General features: G+C 42.2%; 1 protein-coding gene across 4 annotated transcripts in view; it reads right to left on the bottom strand.

Annotated features, from left to right (window-relative positions):
* unc5cb (unc-5 netrin receptor Cb) overlaps positions 1-4,097 on the bottom strand; it is a 266,077-nt gene extending 261,980 nt beyond the window's left edge. For all 4 annotated transcript variants that reach the window (XM_057818161.1, XM_057818152.1, XM_057818153.1 and 1 more), the window contains exon 1: positions 3,621-4,097. In XM_057818161.1, the coding sequence (XP_057674144.1) occupies positions 3,621-3,744 (124 nt within the window). In that variant the 5' untranslated portion in view covers positions 3,745-4,097. The remainder of the gene's footprint in view (positions 1-3,620) is intronic.
* Between the last annotated feature and the right edge of the window lie 19,677 nt (positions 4,098-23,774).

Genomic DNA, 23,774 nt, shown 5'->3' with positions numbered 1-23,774 from the left:
CAGTACGTGAGGGAGACTAGCAAAGTAAGTCAGTATTTTCATTATTTCAATTGGTATGGGTCTGTTACTGGTTTCAAGAAGTACTACAGTTTTTAGAAGTTACAATTTAAAAATACATTAACACTTTACTAGTGTCTGTAATATGTCGCCAGTTTAATACTATAGAGTGCCTGATAACTAGCATGGCTAACATTAGTTTGTTTCTGCTCTAACATTACTGTTGTCACAATTCCAAAATGTTCGACTCATTATTGACTCAAAAAATACATAATACTAGATACAATCTTCCATATTGCATACATTGAAAAAAAAAAAAAATTAAAGGAATAAGCAAAGACATCCTCCATTACCATGACTATCAAGAGTAGTGCAAATTTTTCCTTATGACAACAAATGTCTTGTGGTATTGCAAAAACTAACAAAAACTAGGCCTGCACGCAGGTCAGGGTGGTGGCAGATGGTCCCCTCTCATCATCTCATGACCACCTAACTTCCTGGAAACTCGCATGTTTTGGGGGGGAATCAAAAATGCATTCACACACCTAGGAGAAAAAACACTATTGAAGAGGGTCCTACAAACAGGAGGCGCTACTGAGCTGTGCAGCCACGCCCGTATTCAAAACTAATCTTCTAATTGGGCCAGTTCGACCAAGTGTGCCAAATTTCGTGACACTGTAAAGTATCTAAGTCCAAGGAAAAAAATCTTTCTTTTAATGTCGAACAATGGGTTGCAATGGCACAGACAGAGACATGTGGACATGGGCCTTAAAATGTAGTTTTACAAAAGGTCTGATAACTACAGTGACCAACATGAAAAGAACTGGACATGTATAAGTAAAAGAAGTGACTTAATGTTGCCATTAGTTGGCGCTGCAGGGTTGAAGCAAAGGACCCCTACAGGACCCTTTAGGGTACGAATTTCACTCACCAAGCACGCTAAGTTTGACGCAGGTATGTTGTATATCTGCCATGTTATTACTGTTCAAAATTTGTGTTGAGACAAAATGACAAGTCTTTTCAATTTCCTGTTTGGACCCCTCTGCTTGAACCAAACCTCTATATTTTTCATCAGGCACCTGAACACATGTCTCAAGGCTCCTCTGATGTAGGTTTGAGCTCAATTTATTTTTTTTCCCTTGGAGAAGGAGCCCGTCTCATAAAAAAGGGCATTTCCTTCTCCCACTAGGGGGCGCAAGGCCTAATTGGTAATATTTCAATGCAGTCGTGTTCAGACTGGTATACCTCCCATACACACAAGATATGAAAAAGATTGAACGTTGTATCAGGGAGTTGTTAGTCATTTTCAATTCAATTTGGTGTTTTTCGAAAAAATGGCCGACTTTGGCACCTGGGCCAGGTCAGGCCTATGAATGAAAACTCACCATTTTTATAACTTAAGATCTCATAAGGCTCCTGAACAGTCTCACCAATTTTGAAGATGATCCAATTAACTCCCTAGGCAACACAGTCTGAAATGTGCACCCTGTAAAAAATTTACATTGAATCCAAAATACCCGATTTCCTGTTGGATTTGGAATATGGGTACAAGAGCACTTTTGCATGAGGTATCGACTCTCCAAATTTCATCGCTCTACGTTGAAAAAACCTAATAGGAGAGGCCTTTTTGAAAATTTTAAGGGGGAGCCACTGAGCCAATTTGTTACATATTTCCGCAACATTGCAAAATTTGCTAAATTTACGCAAACCCGCATGTATGGTCAAGTTTTGGTGAGTTTTCGAGCATGATCAGGCCTCCAAATTGGCCATTTTCATTTGCCCTGAAAAAGGAAGAAGAATCCTTTGCATTACAATAGGGCTCTCGCACCTTACTGCTCGGGCCCTAAAAATAAGTAATGAAGGGTGAGGAGAGGTTAGAGTTTATGCACAGCAGAGACCAGATAGGCTGAGTATCGATATACTTTTGCAATCAAATCATATACGTATATACGTTCCAGTATCGATAGTTCAATCATTTCTACAACTGTCTTCCATTAATTCACCCGAGCAGAGAAGAGAACTAGTGATTAAACTTTATAAAAAAAAATAAAAATAAAATAAAATAAAAATAAATAGACCAAATTACAGAATTGACTTCCTTTTTGAATGAACAAGAAGAGATATTCCACATTTAACCCTTCATCAATAATCAATGGGAGAATGTGTGCTAGTTTAGGCTGATCTCTAATCTAAAATTGGGCCTGTTTGCTTTGCTTTGTCTGATTGATGTGCATCAATTAAGCAAACTGGCCAGTGCCTTATTTCAATGCCATAGCAGGCAGGGAATGTTTAAAACCAGACATGGTGAACACAGTTTTGAATTAAGCTGCTGCTGTTGCTTTTATAACCCTTAACCCCCATTAGCTCAACTTCAATGTTTAGCCCTAAAACCAAAGCCAAAACCCTCACCTCAAAACTACAAAGGTGAATATTTTATTAACAGTTTGTGATAGTTTTTTTTTTAATAATTGTGATTTATATATATATATATATATATATATATATATATATATATATATGTGTGTGTGTGTGTGTGTGTGTGTGTGTGTGTGTGTGTGTGTATAAAATTGCAATTAAAAATAAAAATATATATTTTTTTAAATTCTTATAATGGAAAAATACACCACTGATTGTGTTGCAGGTTTCACTAAACCTTCTCAAGACTCACCAAACACCAAGTCCACATACCTTCTTTTTTTTTTACTGCCTTTTCCAAAAGGATCCGACCACCTAAGGCATTTCAAGAGAGAAACTTCTGATATGCATACCGAGCACCCGCATAAAATAAGCGCGCCGCCTTGTCCCCCTTTGTTTGACACCCTATCTGACTTAAGAAGGCAGCATTAAAGTAAATGGCTCAGGGTGGCGCACGACGTTATCTTAACACTGAGCAGACAGCTATGGGGGGGTTAAAAAAAAAGAGAGATTAAAGACTCGCCTGGAAATGGTCTGCCAATAGTAACGTCACTCTTGTACTATAGTAATGACATTTGTTTTCCATCTGTTTTCCCTTCTTGAGATGAACATAATAATTCAGTTAAATTGAGCACAATTTAAATGGCTCATTATTTTGTTTTGTTTGTCAGTGACACGTTTTTCTGATTTAACTTTATAATTCATCTTCTGTGTAACAATATTGAAATGGCTCCAGTTTGGCCACACAGTGTAGACAAGAATAATTCATGTTTATCCATTCAATTATACATAATTGTCCTGTGCTTTGTGCATTTGGCATATAACTTTTAAAAAGCTGCTGTTGATTTTTGGAATGTTCAGCTTTGAAAAATCATATTTTTGCTGTTATGTAATTTAAGTTTTTTTTTGGTCACCAATTTCCCGCAAATTACCGATTTTTCTTACTGTACAGTACTTTTTGACAGAATTTTCATGTATAGTAAACACCAAATAATAATTGAAGTATAGAAAGGGATGCACAACTGTCACATTTGATTTATCGAAATCAAGCCCCTAAAAAACACTTTCCTCATATTTCTAATTATCTGAGATGTGTAAACGTGCGTTTATTTATTATTTCGCGAACCCCAAGGAAGACTTTTTGTCTAACTTTTCTCCCAAAAGTGCAAGCCCAACAAGAGGTATGGAGGATATCATGCTGACTTTACCTTGAGCCAGCCCGGTGCGGACCATTGTCACGAGAAGGAGCGGCAACAACCCCGGCAAGGTGAGCATCTCTGGCGGGGACCTCTTCGCTTCTCTCCGGGCGCCTCTCTGAGCGTCGCGGTCCATGTCGGAGGAGCCAACACTACGCTCCCGTGGGTCTGGGTGTTGGGGTTATGTGTTTTATAGCGCAGAAAGACTGATGAGTTCAAAAGAAACAGTACACCGCCCTGAAAAGTGTGGTGGCTAATTAATCAATCCAAGATAAATTTGTGGAACTCCACCGTAGAGGACCGGGTGGTGTTCAAATCTGTGTCCGTTTTCTGAGCACTTGAGCGTGGTTCGACGCTCCCGTGCCGCACGCATACTCCGCTTGTAAATCCCCTGCGCTGATGATTCGTCGCTTCCCCCGAATTCCACGTTGTGGGTATGTGAGTGAGCTCCGTGTATGTAATCTGTGAGTGCGCTCACTCCACTGAGTATGGAATGAAACAGGATGCAAGCGAAGGGAGAGGTCTCCGCGGGCTACCTTTGCTCCTCCAGCCAATCCACAAGCTCCTGGATTGGGAAGTGGTGGCGCGTTTACAAAACCTGGTGTGGAAGACACCGGCGGTGGGGAACGGTCAAAAAGAACGTCCAAACTACGGCCCTCTGCCCAGTTTTTATCGGCCGGCAGCAAATTATAAAATTATTAAATATGGACTGCACAAGAAGCTTCAATTTTGCCTACATTCTGTTGAACTTCTCATTTTTAACACTAGATGGAGCGAACCCTCTCTATTATTTCCAATCAATTAAGGCAACTAGAATACAGTGATACCTCTACTTAGGAACGTCTCTACATACAACATTTTAAGGTTAAAGGGAACCATGGATAGAAAGACTTGTAGTTCTTAAAGGGATCCTCTATTTTTAAGACAAGTAATTCTTAAAAGATAACTGTTAGTATGAGTTATAATAATTTTATATTAAAACCCCTCTTAATGTTTTTGTTTGAATAAAGTTTATAAAATTATTTGAAGTGATAGGTCGCCATTCTTGTTACGTCACAGTGCGTGACGTCACTGGTCCCGTTGACGAAATTCCAGCGTGTCACTCGTTAGCTTTCCCAACATGTCGTCAGTTCTACCCTTCCTATTTGAACCAGAATATTAGTAACTTATATGCAGCAGCTCTAGAAGAAAAAGAAACCTGCTAGTGTTATCATAAATAAATAATAAATTATGCTTTACCACTGGTATAACTGGGGGAATAAAAACATGGCATTTTAGACGGACTGGTATATAATCATTACTTTAACTTTATACACAACAAAGTCATTCACTTATGCCTGTGCTTCCACATTTTTTTATTCCTCATGACTGTCTATATCTTTTTTGAAGGGCAGATTTTTCCAACTGATCCACAAGGTCATGTTTAAGTAGACTGCGTTTCGTGGAAACAATATGCCTCCCTTTCCACCATTGTAGTGGGTTATTTTTCAGGGTTAATAACTCACGATGTCTGTACACACACTAGCTAGTACTTCACACTAGCTCTGTCCCATTCGAACAGATCTGGCTGCCTTCGTCACTTCAAAGTCCGACTTTAGTTTTCCTGGATGCGTTGAAAATCAATCGCTGCACGTCGCTGGCGTGGTGCGCAAACTGTCCATTGTTTTAGCATGTTGCTTCGTTGCCACTACTAGTTTCGTTTGGGCTGTGAAGAAAACGCTACAGAGTGGGCGTAACAGAGGTTTTGTTAGCTCTCGCGTTGTTATGACACGCCCGTGACGATCGAGTAATGACGACGACTACCAGCGGTTCTGCCTAAATGAATGGGAAGTTAAGGCAACCACGACGGTGGTCGCCGGATACCATCTAAGTGCGCTGTGTGGTGAATGACTCAAGCGCAGCATGTGAGGTAAAAGCTAAATTATTATCATATTAAACAATGCATTGAACTAGGCAGTAGAAGCCGATTCATGTGCTCGTGATAGCCGAATTCTATCTCTACTATCGGTTCATTGAATATTTAATGGCTAACTACTGTCGAATGGTAACTTTACTATCGAAACAGCTGTATCTCTCACCTGTAAAACCGGATATCCGGTCGTATCGGTTTATCGTTCTCAAGCTCGGTTTTTTACTCACTCGAAGATCCAGGAATTAGACCGATCCCATGGCAATGTCGTAGCTGCGATCAGGCCGTCGATTCCACAAAATAGACTGATCCGAAAACCGCTGTGGGACTGACGAATCAAAAAAATGGACAGATCCGAAACCAATATTGCAGACGCGGTGGGACCGTCGGATACAGAAAATAGACGTATCCCTTACTTGGCTGAGGATGCAGGATAAATGTTCAGGCGCCAGTTGTAACGCGTGGTGGGTAGGATACGTGCATACAGAGACCAAAAAGGGGAAGAAGCTTCCACTTATGCACATTTATTCACTAAAAATAATAATTCCACCTTGACCACTCACTTCACACCCCTTGTTTCCATTTGACTGGAAATTACATCCAAAAGCAGCGCATCGTGGCATTTTACGTCGCGAGTTTAGGCAGCAATAAGCAATTGTTGAACATGCTACACATTTGGAAAGATGCCAATGACGTCATCACTGCGAGCCCGCAAACCATGGCGCCAACTAACGGTCTAAATATGGACTAAATATTATAAAATATTGCCATTGATTTAACATTTTATGTGTTTCTAACAACATATCTTAGTACAAGAGAACAATTGTGGTTTATTAGAGCCTACATGTATTTAAGTTAGAGGATCACTTTAAAAGATAAACGTTAATATGAGTTTAAATAATTCGATATTAAAACCCTCCTTAATGTTTTCGTTGTTATAAAATTTGCAAAATTAGTTTAACTAGTAGGTTGCCATTGTTGTTGATGTTGCAGGGCGGTGATGTCACTGGACAATGCTGCCGGGATTCCAGAGTATGACTAGCGACATATACATGTCATCTGTTCAGCCCTTTCAATTTAAACCAGAGAGGAACAATGAGAAGGACACCACTGTCAATAGTTAAAAAACCCATCAGCAAAAGCAAAATGAACAGGAAAGAAGTTATGGGACGAGAAAAGAGTAGGAAAGAAAACTGTTCTGCCAAAATGTGCTACACTGGCGAAACGTCTACAAGAAGCAAATTATACACCTAAGGTACTACCATGCGCTTTCAGCTTCTTTTGTTTAGATGCATACAGGCAGAACATACTAAAGATGCCTTAAGAAAATACATAAACGTAGTGATATCAAATAAGGGTGGTTTGAATAGGCTACGTGACTAATGTGGTCAACAGATCAACAATCTGCTTTGAAGTTAACAATAAGAAAAAAACAATGCTTAAAAGTATGAAAGGGAAACACATGCAAATAGTATTTTGAGGCAATGAAAAGGTAAGAAAAGCCTCAATAAAAACACAAATATGAAGTACTCACTGCTTTTAACCAATGTGCACATGTGTTGGACGTCTCGCTGCGTAAAAAACCAAGGTAAGCAATGAAGGGTCCGTGACAGTAGGTCGGGATCAATGATTGGGAAAAAAAAAAAAAAAACGCAGCGAGAGACAAACAAAAAAACAAAGCAATGATGCAGGGATGCAACTAGCAACTAAGGGCTATGCAAATTGTGAAATGGCAGCGAGTCAATATTTCGGCAACCTGCCTAGGATCAGTTTAAAGACACTGCTGATGAGCTTGAATTTGATGCAGGTACGACGTTGGGAACTCATCCCACAGCTATGTAACAAAACAATCTGACCAGCAGCAGAATGTGTCAAAATCATGCCAGTCGTCATACTAGCTTCGCTTGCTTGCTAGCACAGCTATTCTCCCAGTCCAGCCCAACTATGTCATCACCCCGACCCTCCATTGCGCGCATGAAACATGGCGCCCTCCGTAGCTCAAAATATCCACTGTACTAAATATTATAGATTTTTTAATCAATGGCAATATTTTACATGTTTCTAATAACATATTTTTGAACAATTGTGGCTTATAAGAGCTTACAAGTCTTTAAATCCAAGGTTCCCTTTTCCCTTTAAGACATGCCTTAATGGGAAAAAAATGCCTCTCGTTAAGAAATAAATTTCAGGATAAGGCAAAAATACAGTATGGCTGGCACTCGCAGATCCCAGAGTTGACTGAACATAACATACTGCTCTGCCATTGGGTATTGCCTAGTATTCTTGGCATCCAATTGGCTAAAAGGGACCTCTACTGTATGTGTATGAGAGTATCCCAACATCATCTTCATTTGCCCCTGGTGTTCCGACAGCTTTACATACGTGTATTAACTTTGATTCTTTACTCTTTTTTGTTCTTTTAGATTATGCACAACTCAGATTTTATGTTTACTGTGCAATAATCTAATTGTAACATATATTTGTTGAATGTTTTTATGATTTTTTATGCATTATAAGATTTATGTCTGAATTTGGGGGGGCTTGGAACAGATTAGGGCATTTACATGGAAAACGCTTATCAACTGACAGAATTTTCAAGTTAAGAAACTACTTTCAAAACCAATTAATTTCATAAGCAGATCTACCACTGTATTTTGTTTTACTTATATATAAAATTATATGCAAAACAATCACATGTGATGAATTAACCTATCTTGATTGGGATTTTCTTGACCTTTTTTTTACCTGTTGCTGGACATTTTCTCTTTGTTCTGCAAAGTGTAATGTAAACTTATATATTTTTTTGCAATATCCTCATACCCCTGGAGTATTTCGCTTCTTATAGCCCTTTTCTCATTCACTGTAATTGACAGTTAAGACATCAAATCCCTTTTACCTAAGAAGGCTGATATTGAGTGATTATGTTCTACTATAGATGTGCAAGCCAATTTGGCCCCTCCATGGTGGCAGCCATCGTCTACGCTGAGAAGACAACCACTCAACTGTGGGAAAACTGAAGCAATATGGTGTTTACAGTCGGTGTTAAAAAGCACAATATAACAGAAAAGGCGAGCGGTGTGAGAAGTGCGAATGGCACCAGGGTTGGTAACACCTCCACCCCCCACGTTACATGTCCACGTCTGTCAGGAGCGTTGTGTTCGGTAGCACCGCTTGATGGATGCGCTAGTCTCAAAGGAAACTTGACACTATAATGCATGATGGCTTGGAATTGGAGAGGAGTAGGGGTGTAGTGTGTTGTTGTAGTTGGACGGTCTGAGCCTGGTGACAAGTGTATGTACGGAGAAAATAACTGAAGTAGTGGGTTGAATGCTGTAATCATTTTAGGTGATATATCTGAAGTGTCTGTGTGCATTTATATTGTGTTTTTATTTCTATTCTATTTATTTATTTGATTATTTTTCGAAGCAGGACTGTTCAATATTTATGATGACACATCCCAATGTCTGGTCAACACAACATATATCAAGACAAAGTCATTATGTGTCCTTAATGAAAAGGCCAATCATGAGTAATCAGAACACAGTAGTTCAAGGTCTGAAGGGTTGACTTCTAATGAAACCATTTGGCTTATAAATTAGCACTTTACTCAGGAAAGCAGAAAAAACTATTAGGTGGAATTCCAATTGCATTCACCACCCTTACTCAGAGCTCTTTACATTCTCAAATTCTGCCGTCCCGACCTTTTCTTAAAAGCATATAATGACCAAAACCTATTAGTGGCACATTATGAAACTGTGGTGAAAGATGTACTCAAAGTTTTATGGTATATGGCCCATTAACATTGGAGTGTGCCTCGGCTGCCATCTCTTAGGGAATTATGATATCATAAGCACAAAATTGTGGAACTTAGAAGAAACAAATGGTTCACAAAATAAAATTTAGTGAAGTGTTAGAAAGGAGGATGAGGTTTGAAACTAAAGCAGACACAGTAACTACTCTTCCACCATGTGGCAGGATGATATAATGATTAAGGTAAATATGAAACGCCCCCATGTGACAGTGAAAATCTTGTTGTTTTTCTGGAGCAATTCGGGGTTTATTTGATACTCTCCAGCCCAGAGGTTGCGCTTGACTTTTTCGTTGTCTGTCATTTTGACTGACAGGGTCATAAAAATCCGGTCATAATCTACTTTTACCCGTCACTTAAATTTTAAAAATGTTAATAATGACATATTCAATAGTATTTAGTTTTCATTCATCTTTAATTAATATTCAGTCCGAACAAGCTTAACAGAGAATCCACACCGCGCCATCACACATCAAGCAACTGTGCGTTATTAGCACCTAGCTTGCCTTGAACATGGCTTTTTAGGAAGGGTCCGACTTGACAAGTCCTTAAAAAAAAAAAAAAAAAAAAAAAAGGTTTGAGGATAAGCCTGAGAATGATCGGTTTTCTCTCTGCTCCATATGAGCAATATTTCAACATGCTTACACGGCCGAGAGTCGGGGCAAACTGCTCGTATGTGTGTGTGACATGCACGAACAGTGCGTGCATGCTATCGATCCATATACTTTGAATATAAACCTGTACAGGGAGTATTTATGCCTGTTATCTGTGTCCTCTTTTTAATAAGCATAATATGATATCCCTGGAATGACAGATGACAGCCAGCATGTGTGATTGTATGGTCATTTGTTTTGATGCTTCTGCGTATGCGGGTCGTCTTGCTCAACGCATGTCGGACTGCGAATTAGTGCGCAGATATGACAAAAAATCAGATTCGTGCGTTAAGACCTGTAGTATGAACGTAGCCATAGGCTTGTTGCTGTTAAAAAGAGGACACAAATAACAGGCCTATATAATCCCTGTTTAGGTTTATATTCAAAGTATATGGATCGATAGCATGCACGCACTGTTCGTGCATGTCACACACACATACGGGCAGTGTGCCCCGACTCTCGGCCGTGTAAGCAATGTTGAAATATTGCTTATATGGAGCAGAGAGAACACCGATCATTCTCAGGCTTATCCTCAAACCTATTTTTATTTTTTTATGACTGTTGTCAAGTCCGACCCTTCCTAAAAAGCCGTGTTCAAGGCAAGCTAGGCGCTAATAACGCACTGCTGCATCGCTACCGTAGCTACCGTACCGTCTCTTGCTTTTTGATGACGTAATTGCTGCATTAAATCCGATTTGCGGGACTGGACAGTACAGACCGCCGCGACAGTCTGGAAAAATGTGGCCCAGATCGGATATAGACCACATACGAAACTGACCCAGATCGGATTTGAAATGGTCCCGTTCTATGCGATTTGTCACGTTCAGACCGTCAAGTTAATGCCTCACTCGAGTTGGAAAAACACGAAAAAATCGGATTCGTGCATTAAGACCTGTAGTATGAACGTAGCCTTAGTTCGGACGCTCAGTTGCCTTGACACTTTTCCGAGTAAGGCCAACGACATCATGCATCAAGAGAGACAATAGCTAATTAATATGCTCACTCGCCACCCTGTGGTCTGGGGTGTGAATTGCAACCTGTCAAAATGACGGATGGACTTCAGTTTTTTCCGTCACCGTTTTAAAAAACCGATCAACGACGGAAAATATTCGGTTAACGCGACCCCTGCTCCAGCCAGTCCCAATTGGAGGGGAGTGATGATGTAGAAAAGAAAAAAGTACAGGATCGGTCTGGTGTATTCAAACAGAAATCTTGTGTCTCCTAATAAAAAAGCTGTATATCAGAGGCGATTGCCCTACGATTCCAAGGGAAGCTTGGCTTTCCCTTATATGTCTCAAAAATATGTGATGAAATGTATAATGTTGTGTGTACATGTCAATGACTAACTTTGTTGAGAATTAGCTTCTTATCACTGGTTACGATGCGGGTTGCTTTTTATTTATTTGTGAATCTTCACAGTCCGTTATACAGTGTGGACGCTGTGCGTCTCCAGAGTGAATTGTTTTACTACAGCGAAATGAGACGAGTCATTGGCTAAAGACTGGGTTTATCCTGCCCATTGGACGCTGTGCATCTCTGGGTGTCTATGAGCTGTCGGAGGGGCTCGGCCGGCCCGGACGCTCTGCTTCTCTGCACGATGATTACATGATCAATCTGAGACTGAATAGATTTTTGAATGACAGCAAAATGAGCGATTCAGTGATCTTGTTGTATTAACATCTGCAGGAGGCATTTTTCAATTTTCATGCCGTTGTTCTGAGTTGAACCGGTGACTTTGATGATTGTCCTAACGACACTTGCTTTGTTAAAATTAACTAGTGAAAAATCGAGCTTCTATTGTGTTTTTTTTCTATTGTAGCTACTTGTGTTTAAAGATTTGTCATCTGGCACTCAAGTTTCTTTCCCTCCTGAGCAGTGGGTGCCACAGAAACCCTCCAGTGTCACAAAGCAATCACAGGTGGACACTCTTTGAGCTTCCCCTCACTGAAAGACCAGTATCTGCCACTGCTGTACTTCTATGTGAATATATACTGAATAATATTTCTATGTGTATACTGAATATACAGTGAGGAGAGTAAGTATTTGCAACCCTTGTGATTTTGCAAGTTCACCCACCCAAGCGTAGAATAGGAAGTGATGCAGAGAAGCGCCCGCCCACCCCACACACACACACGTAGAGCAGCTGAGTGGCAGAGGTGACAGCCTGCGTGCACATTTGCTGCTTGTGAAGCATACAGAGGCAATGGCTGTATATGACCCCTTTTGTACTGTTCATTGTACGTTTTTAATCATGGCCGAATACTTGGGACGAGTTTTTTGTGATTGTTTTTGATGATGTGCGGACGCTAACTGATACATGCTAATCGTTTGTTATTGTTGTATCAGCAGCTACTCGTAAACGCAGATTTGAATTGCTGTTATTGAAGATGAGAATGATTTAATTTCATTTTATTTTAGTTTCATTCTGCAAGGGTTGACGTCATGAGCTGCTGAATAAAGTCAGCAAACCACACAGATGTCTGACATCGTCATTTTGAAGCTCACTGTCTAGCTAGGACTTAGCTCCAATGTCTTGACGAGGACAGCACAATGACGTATAACCCATGTTTTTGGATAGTTTTAAAAAATAATTATATAGAGGGTGTTTGAGGTATTTAAAGGGTTAATTCCAACTTACGTGGAAGTCCGGGTTAGATCGCCAGCGCAGGAACTGAACTCGTTTGTAAACCGGGGACTTCCTGTATACATACATATAGGTAGTGGGGAGGAGAAGTCAGAGTGTCTGTTTGATATTATAGTAAATACAGGGTTAATTCATGATTGTGAAAATGTAAGGCCTGGAGTGGTGTTAATGCGTGATGCTTCTCTCTTTTATTAATTGGTTAAGGTTTCGCCACCTTGTGGCATCTTTATGCAATTTCAAATACATTCTTTGTGTGTGTGGGGGGGGGGGGGTCAGTTGCGCAGATTTCTACAATTTATGTCAGAGTTTAGTATCTATTAAGGGTGTAACGGTACATGTATTTGTATTGAACCGTTTCGGTACGTGGTGCTCGGTTCGGAACGGAGGCGTACCAAACGAGTTTCTGACGTAATGAAACCCTTACTTTATTGGGGTACAGTTTCTTTGTGTAGATTTTATTTATTCTATCTTCTCTACTATAATGAGGACCAACAGGGTAGGATATTATAACCCAGAAACGTCAACGGCGCAACAACGTGGCCGCCGCAACAACGCAGTGAAACGCAGGCATTAAAGTCAATCAGCCAATGCACACCAGTCGCAGTGCGGCCGCGTGTTAGACGCGTCCCAGAAGCGGCTGAGGCTCAACACGACGCACGCGAAAAGAACGGCAGAGTTTATTATTTGACACGAGACGCGACCCTCCAGTGGCAATACCGCTACCGGTATCTAGGATCGGGCAGACCGGAAGTCACTCATCTAAAAATGCGGTGGATCCGGTCGATTTTCAAACTAATTTGCAATCGTAACCCACTTTTTGAGTCCATCAGATCTCTTGAGTGGTAGATCGGGGAACAGTTGACTTGTTTTGTTGATTTACTGCTGTCTTCTCTGTTATAATGATAAGCAACACGGCCCCGTGTTCAATACAAAACCCTCCTATCACAACAAAACAAGTAGGAACTAATATTCACATAGGAACTAAAGTTATACAACATAAAATATACAATATTAATGAATACTACATCGCATTTGTAAAATATAAACACATAATAAAATAAATAATAGCCCATTTAAATAAAATAAATTGAAATGAGCTAAAACACCTGTAATTAAATAACAATAATACACAGATCCTGCTTACACAAATAAATTTATTAATTTCTGTGTGGCGCTTAACTTGAGAAAATCCACCAATAAAGCTTTTGAAAACCGTTCATAAGGGGGAAAATGATTCATTGAGGCATTTCATTTGTAAAATACACGTTAAAATCTTTGTCATTGGGATTGCTTTTCTCTTTAGCACAAGACTTCTTTTTTCTACTTTCTTTCAGAAAAAAAGCTGACCAATACGTGGGGTCTGAAAGACAAATTGTTGTTGGATTATTATCTTTGAATACCCGCTACTTTTTGAGCAGAATTCTAGCTTTGTATAGGCTAATGTTCCTATTGTTGAAAGCACAAAAGTGTGTCATAAACAACTAGCACATTTATATTTTGCATTTTGTTTTCTTACTGTACCGAAAATGAACCGAACCGTGACCTCAAAACCAAGGTACGTACCGAACTGAGATTTTTGTGTCCCGTTACACCCCTAGTATCTTTCCTCTGCAAGTTGTGAAGCTTCTATTGTAAACTCCTAAAAATAAAACACATGAAATCTGAAAGGTAAGACTTGACTCCTTCTGACATATGACCGACACATATCCTCACCGGAGTAACAATGTACGTCCAAATATTGTTAAGATAAAAAAAAATTAACAAATTATACTATTGTTGTTTCTATGCCAAAACCAATCTACACCAATTTAAAACATCAAAAATAGCTTGATAAAATATGTATTAAACACTCTTGGACGCTAAAGTTGTAAAACAATGCCTCTTTCCCACTTGGCGGGAGCCGTGCAGCATTGTGTCCCCTTGAAAGTCTGGATGAAATAAGTTTAATATATTTTTTAATATATTTAAGTAAACCTGTTTTGTCAAGCATGGATCACTGCAGTCAGCCATCAAGGTGAGGATTCCGTCCAACAACGATAATATGTGACTTACTACTACCGCTAGTTTATAGGTGGACAGATGAAGTCAATCCAAGCACAAAAAGCCACGGACTCTCGTGTTTGTCTCACACAGTAAAGCTGCTCACCGTCAGCTGTGGGCACACTTTACTGCCGCTCTTGATATCAGTATTAAAAGTGATTTGCGGCGCCGTATGTGGCAAGGAATCAAAACTTAATTTAGGCAGATAAAGATGCCATTTGGCAGGGAGATAAAGTGCTGCATCATGGGAGATGTGTTCCCCGGCGTGCTCTCAGCGCTTCGCCCTTACAGCACCCTTAGATTTACTGGCTCTTTTTTTTTCTTCCCCCCACTGCTCCATAAAACAGCAAATCTGCTCGCCAGGCGACACAGGCAAATGTTAATGGATTCATTTGTCAAGAACCTTCCACTTATTTACAGTCCTCTTCCATTACCGCCACTACGCCTGCAGGAGGAAGAGGAGGAGAAAGGGGGGGAAAACAGTGGCCAAAGTCAAAATATCGATTGGTTTGTCCGTCAAGGCACACACACATGCACACGCACACTAACGTATTCGGAGTCAAAGACAGTTTTCAGCATAACTTGTTTTTTTTCCCTTTTGGGTCAGTTTTTTTTTTTTTTTTTTAGATAGCTCAGAAGGAGGTCTCAAAATCTCACATACTTTGTTCTTGTTTTCTTTGTAACAGGCTGAAGGCCTGTCAAGTCACCACTCAAGTAGTTGTTGTTCTTCTTCTCCTTCTTGTGGAAACTAACTTTGTAGTCCTGCTCGTCCATTATTTGTGAACTGATCGTCTTGAAACTTGGTAACTGCAGTATGTAGCATGAGCGAGAATCTAATGATTCTTGGAGCTCAGTTTTTTTTTTTTTTTTTTGTATCAGAGCTGATTCATTGATTGCGGACTTATTGGTGCCTTTGTACCAGTTAGGTTACGAGTTAACCAGTAAGGACATACAGGACTGTCTCAGGAAATTAGAATACACAATATTCTAATTTCCTGAGACAGTCAGTATGTTAATATACTGGACTGTCTCAGAAAATTAGAATACACAATATTCTAATTTTTTGAGACAGTCCTGTATGTGCAAAGCTTCCAGCCTGTAGTGTGCTGTAGTGTTGTTAATCTTACCCTAAAAAAAGTTATTATTTACAGTTACAAATTCTCTCTCTCAAAAAGTAATTGAGTTAAGAACTCAATTACCTCGGGGAAGGATGTATTCTATGTAACTAAACAGAAACAGGTTGCAGGAAAATAGTTTATTTATTTTGATGATAATTGAGAAATCGGGGTGGGATTTAATAAGTTTTCTTCGTCCCACTCCCTTTCAGGCATTTTGTTTTGTTTTGTGTCTTTTTTTGTCTCTCTGTTGTTTCTTGAAAGCAAAGATCTGTATTTGTGAAGATGAATGTAACTGCCTGAAATGAAATTAAAAATTTTTTTTTTTAAAAACATAAGAGTAATTATTTACTCGGCAAAGTAACTGACATTACTTTTCATGTTCCACACGTTATTACATGATCCATTATAACGTCTTTCACATCAAATATGTTTATATTAACCGATTGAATTGAACTGTTTTTTCATTCCCCATAAAAACATAGGTCACCCTTTTTACATTTTTTAAAATTTCACCTATATAAGTGTGTAATGGTATATAAACTTTAACTTTCAAATGCTGTTGTACTGAACCGTCACTTGTGTGTACCGTCATACTCCTAATATATATAGATACGTTTTTCAATATGCAGGTGAGGCTTGAATCTCTTCCCTCTTCTATCTTTGCTTTAGTTGTTTTGATAAAAAAAAAATAATAATAAAATGAAAAAAAAAATCACGCACGGTTTATGGATACGTTATTCAATAAAAGTTTGGGATAAGTGACTATTTTTGGTAATAAAAAACAAAAACCATTATCATATTGTAGCAAGGACAATGCCTACTTGGCGATGATAATATATACATATATACACACACACACACATATATATGTATGGCTGTCAAACAATTAAAATTTTTAATCGAGTTAATCACAGTTTAAAAATTAATTAATCGTCATTAATCGCAATTCAAACCATCTATAAAATATGCCATATTTTTCTGTAAATTATTGTTGGAATGGAACTGTCAGGGAATGCGCGGGCAGGCAGGTGGTGTGGACCCAAATGCAGAGAAACAAAAACGCAAGGCAGGTGGCAGAGAACTCAAAAAATGGTTTTAATTATAACTAACAAAAGCACAAAGTACAAACAAAACCACTGGGGATCAAAGGGCAAGATTCAAACAAAACTTACTTAAATCAGAGGGACTGGTACACGAGGGCTTGGAACGGACTTGAAGTTTGCAAAGACGGACATAGACAATGACGCAACAAGGGGTGACAAGGAACTGGGTCATTATATACACACGCAGACAAGGGGTAACGAGACGAGGAACAACTGGGTAACACAGGTGGATGCAGATTGCAGGATACGCTGGGAGAACACACACAGGTGAAATCAATGGGTAATCACAGAGACAAGTCACACTAGGAAAAACCCAACACAAAACCTAACAGTACCCCCCCCTCAAAGGACGGATCCCAGACGTCCTGAAGAAACAAAAAGTCAGAAGGTTGCTCGGGGGAGGGAGCAACACCAGCCCGTCAGGGCCAGTCAGGCGGGCGTCCAGGACGCCAGACATGGGTTGACCGCAAGGGTCGATCTGGAGGGCGTCCAGGGCGCCAGACGTTGGGCGACCGCACGGGCCGATCAGGTGGGCGTCCCAGACGAGGCAGTGCTCGGTCTTTCATGCCGCCAAGCCGTGGCAAGAAGCGGGGAGCAGCATCGTCGGGGCGAGGGCCAGGAACTTCGGCGTCTGCCGGCGGGACAGCAGCGGTGTCGTCTGCTGGCGGGACAGCAGCGGTGTCGTCTGCTGGCGGGACAGCAGCGGTGTCGTCTGCTGGCGGGACAGCAGCGGAGTCGTCTGCTGGCGGGACAGCAGCGGAGTCGCAGGAGTCTGCTGGGGGGACAGCAGCGGAGTCGTCTGCTGGCGGGACAGCAGCGGAGTCGTCTGCTGGCGGGACGGCAGCGGAGTCGTCTGCTGGCGGGACGGCAGCGGAGTCGTCTGCTGGCGGGACGGCAGCGGAGTCGCAGGAGTCTGCTGGCGGGACGGCAGCGGAGTCGCAGGAGTCTGCTGGCGGGACGGCAGCGTAGTCGCAGGAGTCTGCTGGCGGGACGGCAGCGTAGTCGCAGGAGTCTGCTGGCGGGACGGCAGCGGAGTCGCAGGAGACTGCTGGCGGGACGGCAGCGGGGTCACAGGAGACAGCTGGCGGGACGGCAGCGGGGTCGCAGGAGACAGCTGGCGGGACGGCAGCGGGGTCGCAGGAGACTGCTGGCGGGACGGCAGCGGGGTCGCAGGAGACTGCTGGCGGGACGGCAGCGGGGTCGCAGGAGACTGCTGGCGGGACGGCAGCGGGGTCGCAGGAGACTGCTGGCGGGACGGCAGCGGGGTCGCAGGAGACTGCTGGCGGGACGGCAGCGGGGTCGCAGGAGACTGCTGGCGGGACGGCAGCGGGGTCGCAGGAGACTGCTGGCGGGACGGCAGCGGGGTCGCAGGAGACTGCTGGCGGAACGGCCGCGGAGTCGCAGGAGACTGCTGGCGGGAGAACAAGACTGCGGGGAGTCGGCGCGGGAGCCACTTGACTGCGGGGAGTCGGCGCGGGAGCCACTTGACTGCGGGGAGTCGGCGCGGGAGCCACTTGACTGCGGGGAGCCGGCGCGGGAGCCACTTGACTGCGGGGAGCCGGCGTGGGCACAAGACTGCGGGGAGCCGGCGCGGGAGGCACTTGACTGCGGGGAGCCGGCGCGGGAGGCACTTGACTGCGGGGAGCCGGCGCGGGCACTTGACTGCGGGGAGCCGGCGCGGGCACTTGACTGCGGGGAGCCGGCGCGGGAGGCACTTGACTGCGGGGAGCCGGCGCGGGAGGCACTTGACTGCGGGGAGCCGGCGCGGGAGGCACTTGACTGCGGGGAGCCGGCGCGGGAGGCACTTGACTGCGGGGAGCCGGCGCGGGAGCCACTTGACTGCGGGGAGCCGGCGCGGGAGCCACTTGACTGCGGGGAGCCGGCGCGGGAGGCACTTGACTGCGGGGAGCCGGCGCGGGAGGAACTTGACTGCGGGGAGCCGGCGCGGGAGGAACTTGACTGCGGGGAGCCGGCGCGGGAGGAACTTGACTGCGGGGAGCCTCGGGAAGCCGAGCCGTCAAGACGTGCCCACGACGTCGGCGTGGACGAGATCGCCGAGGTTTTTGGACAGGGTTCTTGGACAGACTGGGTGGTATGGAATGAGGGAGGCCTGAAAAAAACCGAGAGGGTGAAGAAAAGGGCATGGGAAAAAAATCTGGGTCGGAGTCAGAATCAGAATAGAGGAGGTCATATAAATTGTGATCCTCCTCAAAGTCTGAAAAATCAGAATCCAAAAAAATGTGTTGTGGTCTGTGGGTGGATTGAGGGTGTCGGCGTGGTGGCCGAAAATGAATCTTTCCCGCTGGGTCCAGGATTGGTTGCGTCATTCTGTCAGGGAATGCGCGGGCAGGCAGGTGGTGTGGACCCAAATGCAGAGAAACAAAAACGCAAGGCAGGTGGCAGAGAACTCAAAAAATGGTTTTAATTATAACTAACAAAAGCACAAAGTACAAACAAAACCACTGGGGATCAAAGGGCAAGATTCAAACAAAACTTACTTCAATCAGAGGGACTGGTACACGAGGGCTTGGAACGGACTTGAAGTTTGCAAAGACGGACATAGACAATGACGCAACAAGGGGTGACAAGGAACTGGGTCATTATATACACACGCAGACAAGGGGTAACGAGACGAGGAACAGCTGGGTAACACAGGTGGATGCAGTTTGCAGGATACGCTGGGAGAACACACACAGGTGACATCAATGGGTAATCACAGAGACAAGTCACACTAGGAAAAACCCAACACAAAACCTAACAGGAACGGTAAGACACAAGACGGATATATACATTCAGCATACTGTACATAAGTAGTGTATTTGTCTATTATAACAATAAATCAACAAGATGGCATTAACATTCTGTTAAAGCGATCCATGGATAGAAAGACTTGTAGTTCTTAAAAGATAAATGTTAGTACAAGTTATAGAAATTTTATATTAAAACCCCTCTTAATGTTTTCGTTTTAATAAAATTTGTAAAATTTTCAATCAAAAAAATAAAGTAGAAGGTCGCCATTGTTGATGTCAATAATTGGACAATTCTCATGGTCATATAATCAGTCGTACCCAAGCGCCAGCAGAGGGCGACAAAACTCCAAAAAAAAACACAAGTAACAAATGCACATGACCCTGTTCTGTCATTTTAATCTGTTTGAGCGGGGCATGTGCGTTAATTGCGTCAAATATTTTTACGCTATTAATTTAAAAAATTAATTACCGCCCTAAAATATATATATATATATATATATATATATATATATATATATAGGCCCGATAATATTTGGACAGACACACAATTCTCATAAGTTGGGCTCTATATTCAAACACATTGGACTTGAAATAAAATGTCTAGACCGGAATTGAAGTGCAGACTGTAATGCTTAATTCAAGTGGTCAAACAACAACATCTGACTGAAAATTAAGGAATTGTATACATTTTCTTGGAAAAACATCACATTTCAGGGGCTTAAAAGTAATTGGACAATAAAGCATAATCCAAACAAAAAAGTTTGTTGTCAATATACTGTTGCAAATCTTTTGGAGGCAATCGCTGCCTGAAGTCTGGAACCCATGGACATCACCAAACGCTGGGTTTCCTCCTCTTTGATGCTTTGCCAGGGCTTTACAACAGCCGCCTTGAGTTGCTTCTTGTTTGTGGGTCTTTCCGCCTTAAGCGTAGTCTTGAGCAGGTGAAATGCATGCTCCATTGGGTTGAGATCTGGAGATTGAATTGGCCATTGCAGAATTTTCCACTTCTTTGCCCTAATAAATTCCTGGGTTGCTTTTGCTGTATGCTTTGGGTCATTGTCCATCTGCACTGTGTAGCGCATCCAATTAAATCTGCAGCATTTGGCGGAATCTGAGCAGAAAGTATATCCCTGTATACTTAAGAATTCAGCCGGCTGCTTTTATCTGTTGTAATTTCATCAATGAACACAAGTGACCCAGTGCCCTTGGAAGCCATGCATGGCAAACCTTCTCCAAACCTTCTGCCCATCATTCTGGTACAGGTTTATCTTTGTTTCATCTGTCCATAGAGCACTTTGCCAGAAGTGGGCTGGCTTGGTGAGATGTTTTTTAGCAAAGTCAAGTCTGGCCTGTCTATTCTTGGGACTGATGAATGGCTTGCACCTTGTTGTAAACCCTCTGTATTTACTTTCATTCAGTCTTCTCTTTATTATAGACTTAAAGACAGATACACCTACTCCCTGGAGAGTGTTCTTCACTTCTGTAGATGTTGTAAATGGGATATTTCTTTACCATGGAGAGTATTCGGTGATCATCCGTCACTGTTGTCTTCCGTGGACGTCCAGGCCTTTTTGAATTGTCAACCTCACCAGTGCATTCCTTTTATCTTAGAATGAACCAAACAGTTGATTTGGCTTCTCCAAGCATTTCAGCTATCACTCTTATGGATTTGTTCTGTTTTTTACATCTCAGGATCTTCTGCTTCACTTCCATTGTGAGCTCCTTTGAACGCATGATGTGTAGTCACAACAACAGCTTCCAAATGCAAAACGACACACCTGGAATCAACTCCAGACCTTTTCAATACTTAACTGATGACAGGTTAACGAGGGAGAAGCCTTCTGAGTCAATTACAGCCTCAGAGTCAATCGTCCAATTACTTTTGGTCCCTTGAAAAAGGGGTATAAAGAGTGTAAAGGGCTATAATTCCTAAACCATTATTCCGATTTGGATACGGAAAGTCTTAAGTTGCAGCTGAGATTGTGCACTTTAAACCCATAATGATTATATTATTGTATTTCATAATGGGTTTTCGCAAACAGCTAAAATAACAAAACTTGTGTCCAAATATTATCGAGCCTAACTGTATATAAATGAAGACCTACATACTTGGATGTGAAATCACTGCTGTCATGGCTTTGTCAGACTGCTGCTTACCATTGTGGAACAGGAAAAAGACTAATATAAAGTGAATCCAGTAGAACTTTTTTATTGCATACTTGGTATGGCTGACAATGATCAAATAAAACTTTGACTCTCAAAGGCCTAAATAGTGCTAAATTCGTGATATTAAAGAATGTATAATAATAGCCCAATAGTAGGAAAGTAAAAATACAATGAATGAACTGAATAAACATTTGCAAACCCAGAGTTTCTGCTCTCAAAGGCCAAACACTGCAACTTTCATGAAATAATCAGTAATAATGATTGACCACAGCATCCTGTCACGATATTAGCCTCCCTCTCTGTGCACAAGCAGCAACAAACACTTAGCCACTTAGCTTAGCTTACTTCTACAGCACTTTTGAATTGGCTTGCCATCCGTCCTTTGAAATAAGGAATTCCGAAGTGGGAGTTAAAAGTTGCGTTCCGTATTGAACCAATACGGAATATATATACATACACTCACTGGCCACTTTATTAGGTACACCTGTCCAACTGCTCATTCGCACTTAATTTCTAATCAGCCAATCACATGGCGGCTACTCAGTGCATTTAGGCATGTAGACATGGTTTAAGACAATATCCTGCAGTTCAAACCGAGCATCAGTATGGGGAAGAAAGGTGATTTGAGTGACTTTGAACGTGGCATGGTTGTTGGTACCAGAAGAGCTGGTCTGAGTATATCAGAAACGGCTGATCTACTGGGATTTTCACGCAAAACCATCTGTAGGGTTTACAGAGAATGGTCCGAAAAAGACAAAATACCCAGTGAGCGGCAGTTCTGTGGGCGGAAATGCCTTGTTGATGCCAGAGGTCAGAGGAGAATGGCGAGACTGGTTCGAGCTGATAGAAAGGCAACAGTGACTCAAATAACCACCGTTACAACCAAAGTAGCCAGAAGAGCATCTCTGAATGCACAGTACGTCAAACTTTGAGGCAGATGGGCTACAGCAGCAGAAGACCAAGCCGGGTGCCACTCCTTTCAGCTAAGAACAGGAAACTGAGGCTACAATTTGCACAAGCTCATCGAAATTGGACAAGAGAAGATTGGAAAAACGTTGCCTGGTCTGATGAGTCTAGATTTCTGCTGCGACGTTCGGATGGTAGGGTCAGAATTTGGCGTCAACAACATGAAAGAATGGATCCATCCTGCCTTGTATCAACAGTTCAGGCTGGTGGTGGTGGTGTAATGGTGTGGGGAATATTTTCTTGGCACTCTTTGGGCCCCTGGGTACCAATTGAGCATCATTGGAATGCCACAGCCTACCTGAGTATTGTTGCTGATCATGTCCATCCCTTTATGACCACAATGTACCCAACTTCTGATGGCTACTTTGAGCAGGATAATGCGCCATGTCATAAAGCTGGAATAATCTCAGACTGGTTTCTTGAACAAGACAATGAGTTCACTGTACTCAAATGACCTCCACAGTCACCAGATCTCAATCCAATAGAGCATCTTTGGGATGTGGTGGAAAGGGAGATTCGCATCATGGATGTGACAATTCTGCACCGTGTGATGCCATCATGTCAATATGGAACAAACTCTCTAAGGAATGCTTCCAGCACCTTGTTGAATCTATGCCACGAAGAACTGAGGCTGTTCTGAAGACAAAAGGGGGTCCAACCCATTACTAGCATGGTGTACCTAATAAAGTGGCCGGTGAGTGTAGATCACATTTCTATGTATTTTAGGAGTTTGGAGATGTCCCTTTTTTTCGTCACCTGTACGGTTTTGGGCGGGAGGGGGCGTCCCTTATTTCTATTTCTGAAAGGTGGCAACCCTACTTTGGAAACAGGTCTCAAATTACTACGGCATTTCTTTCAGTAAAAGGCAATAAAAGTAAAGAGGACAAAGTGAACTGACCAGGGATTGTTGCTCCGGTCCAGCTCCCTTCCTCTGGACAGTAGTCCTGCTGTTGCAGCGTCAAACTCTTTGTGTTCGTTCACATGTTTCGTCTTCAAATGTTTTATCATA

The sequence above is a fragment of the Corythoichthys intestinalis genome, chromosome 17 (assembly GCF_030265065.1).
Source record: "Corythoichthys intestinalis isolate RoL2023-P3 chromosome 17, ASM3026506v1, whole genome shotgun sequence".
Classification (NCBI taxonomy): Eukaryota; Metazoa; Chordata; class Actinopteri; order Syngnathiformes; family Syngnathidae; genus Corythoichthys; species Corythoichthys intestinalis.
This window is presented reverse-complemented; position numbering and strand designations above follow the sequence as displayed.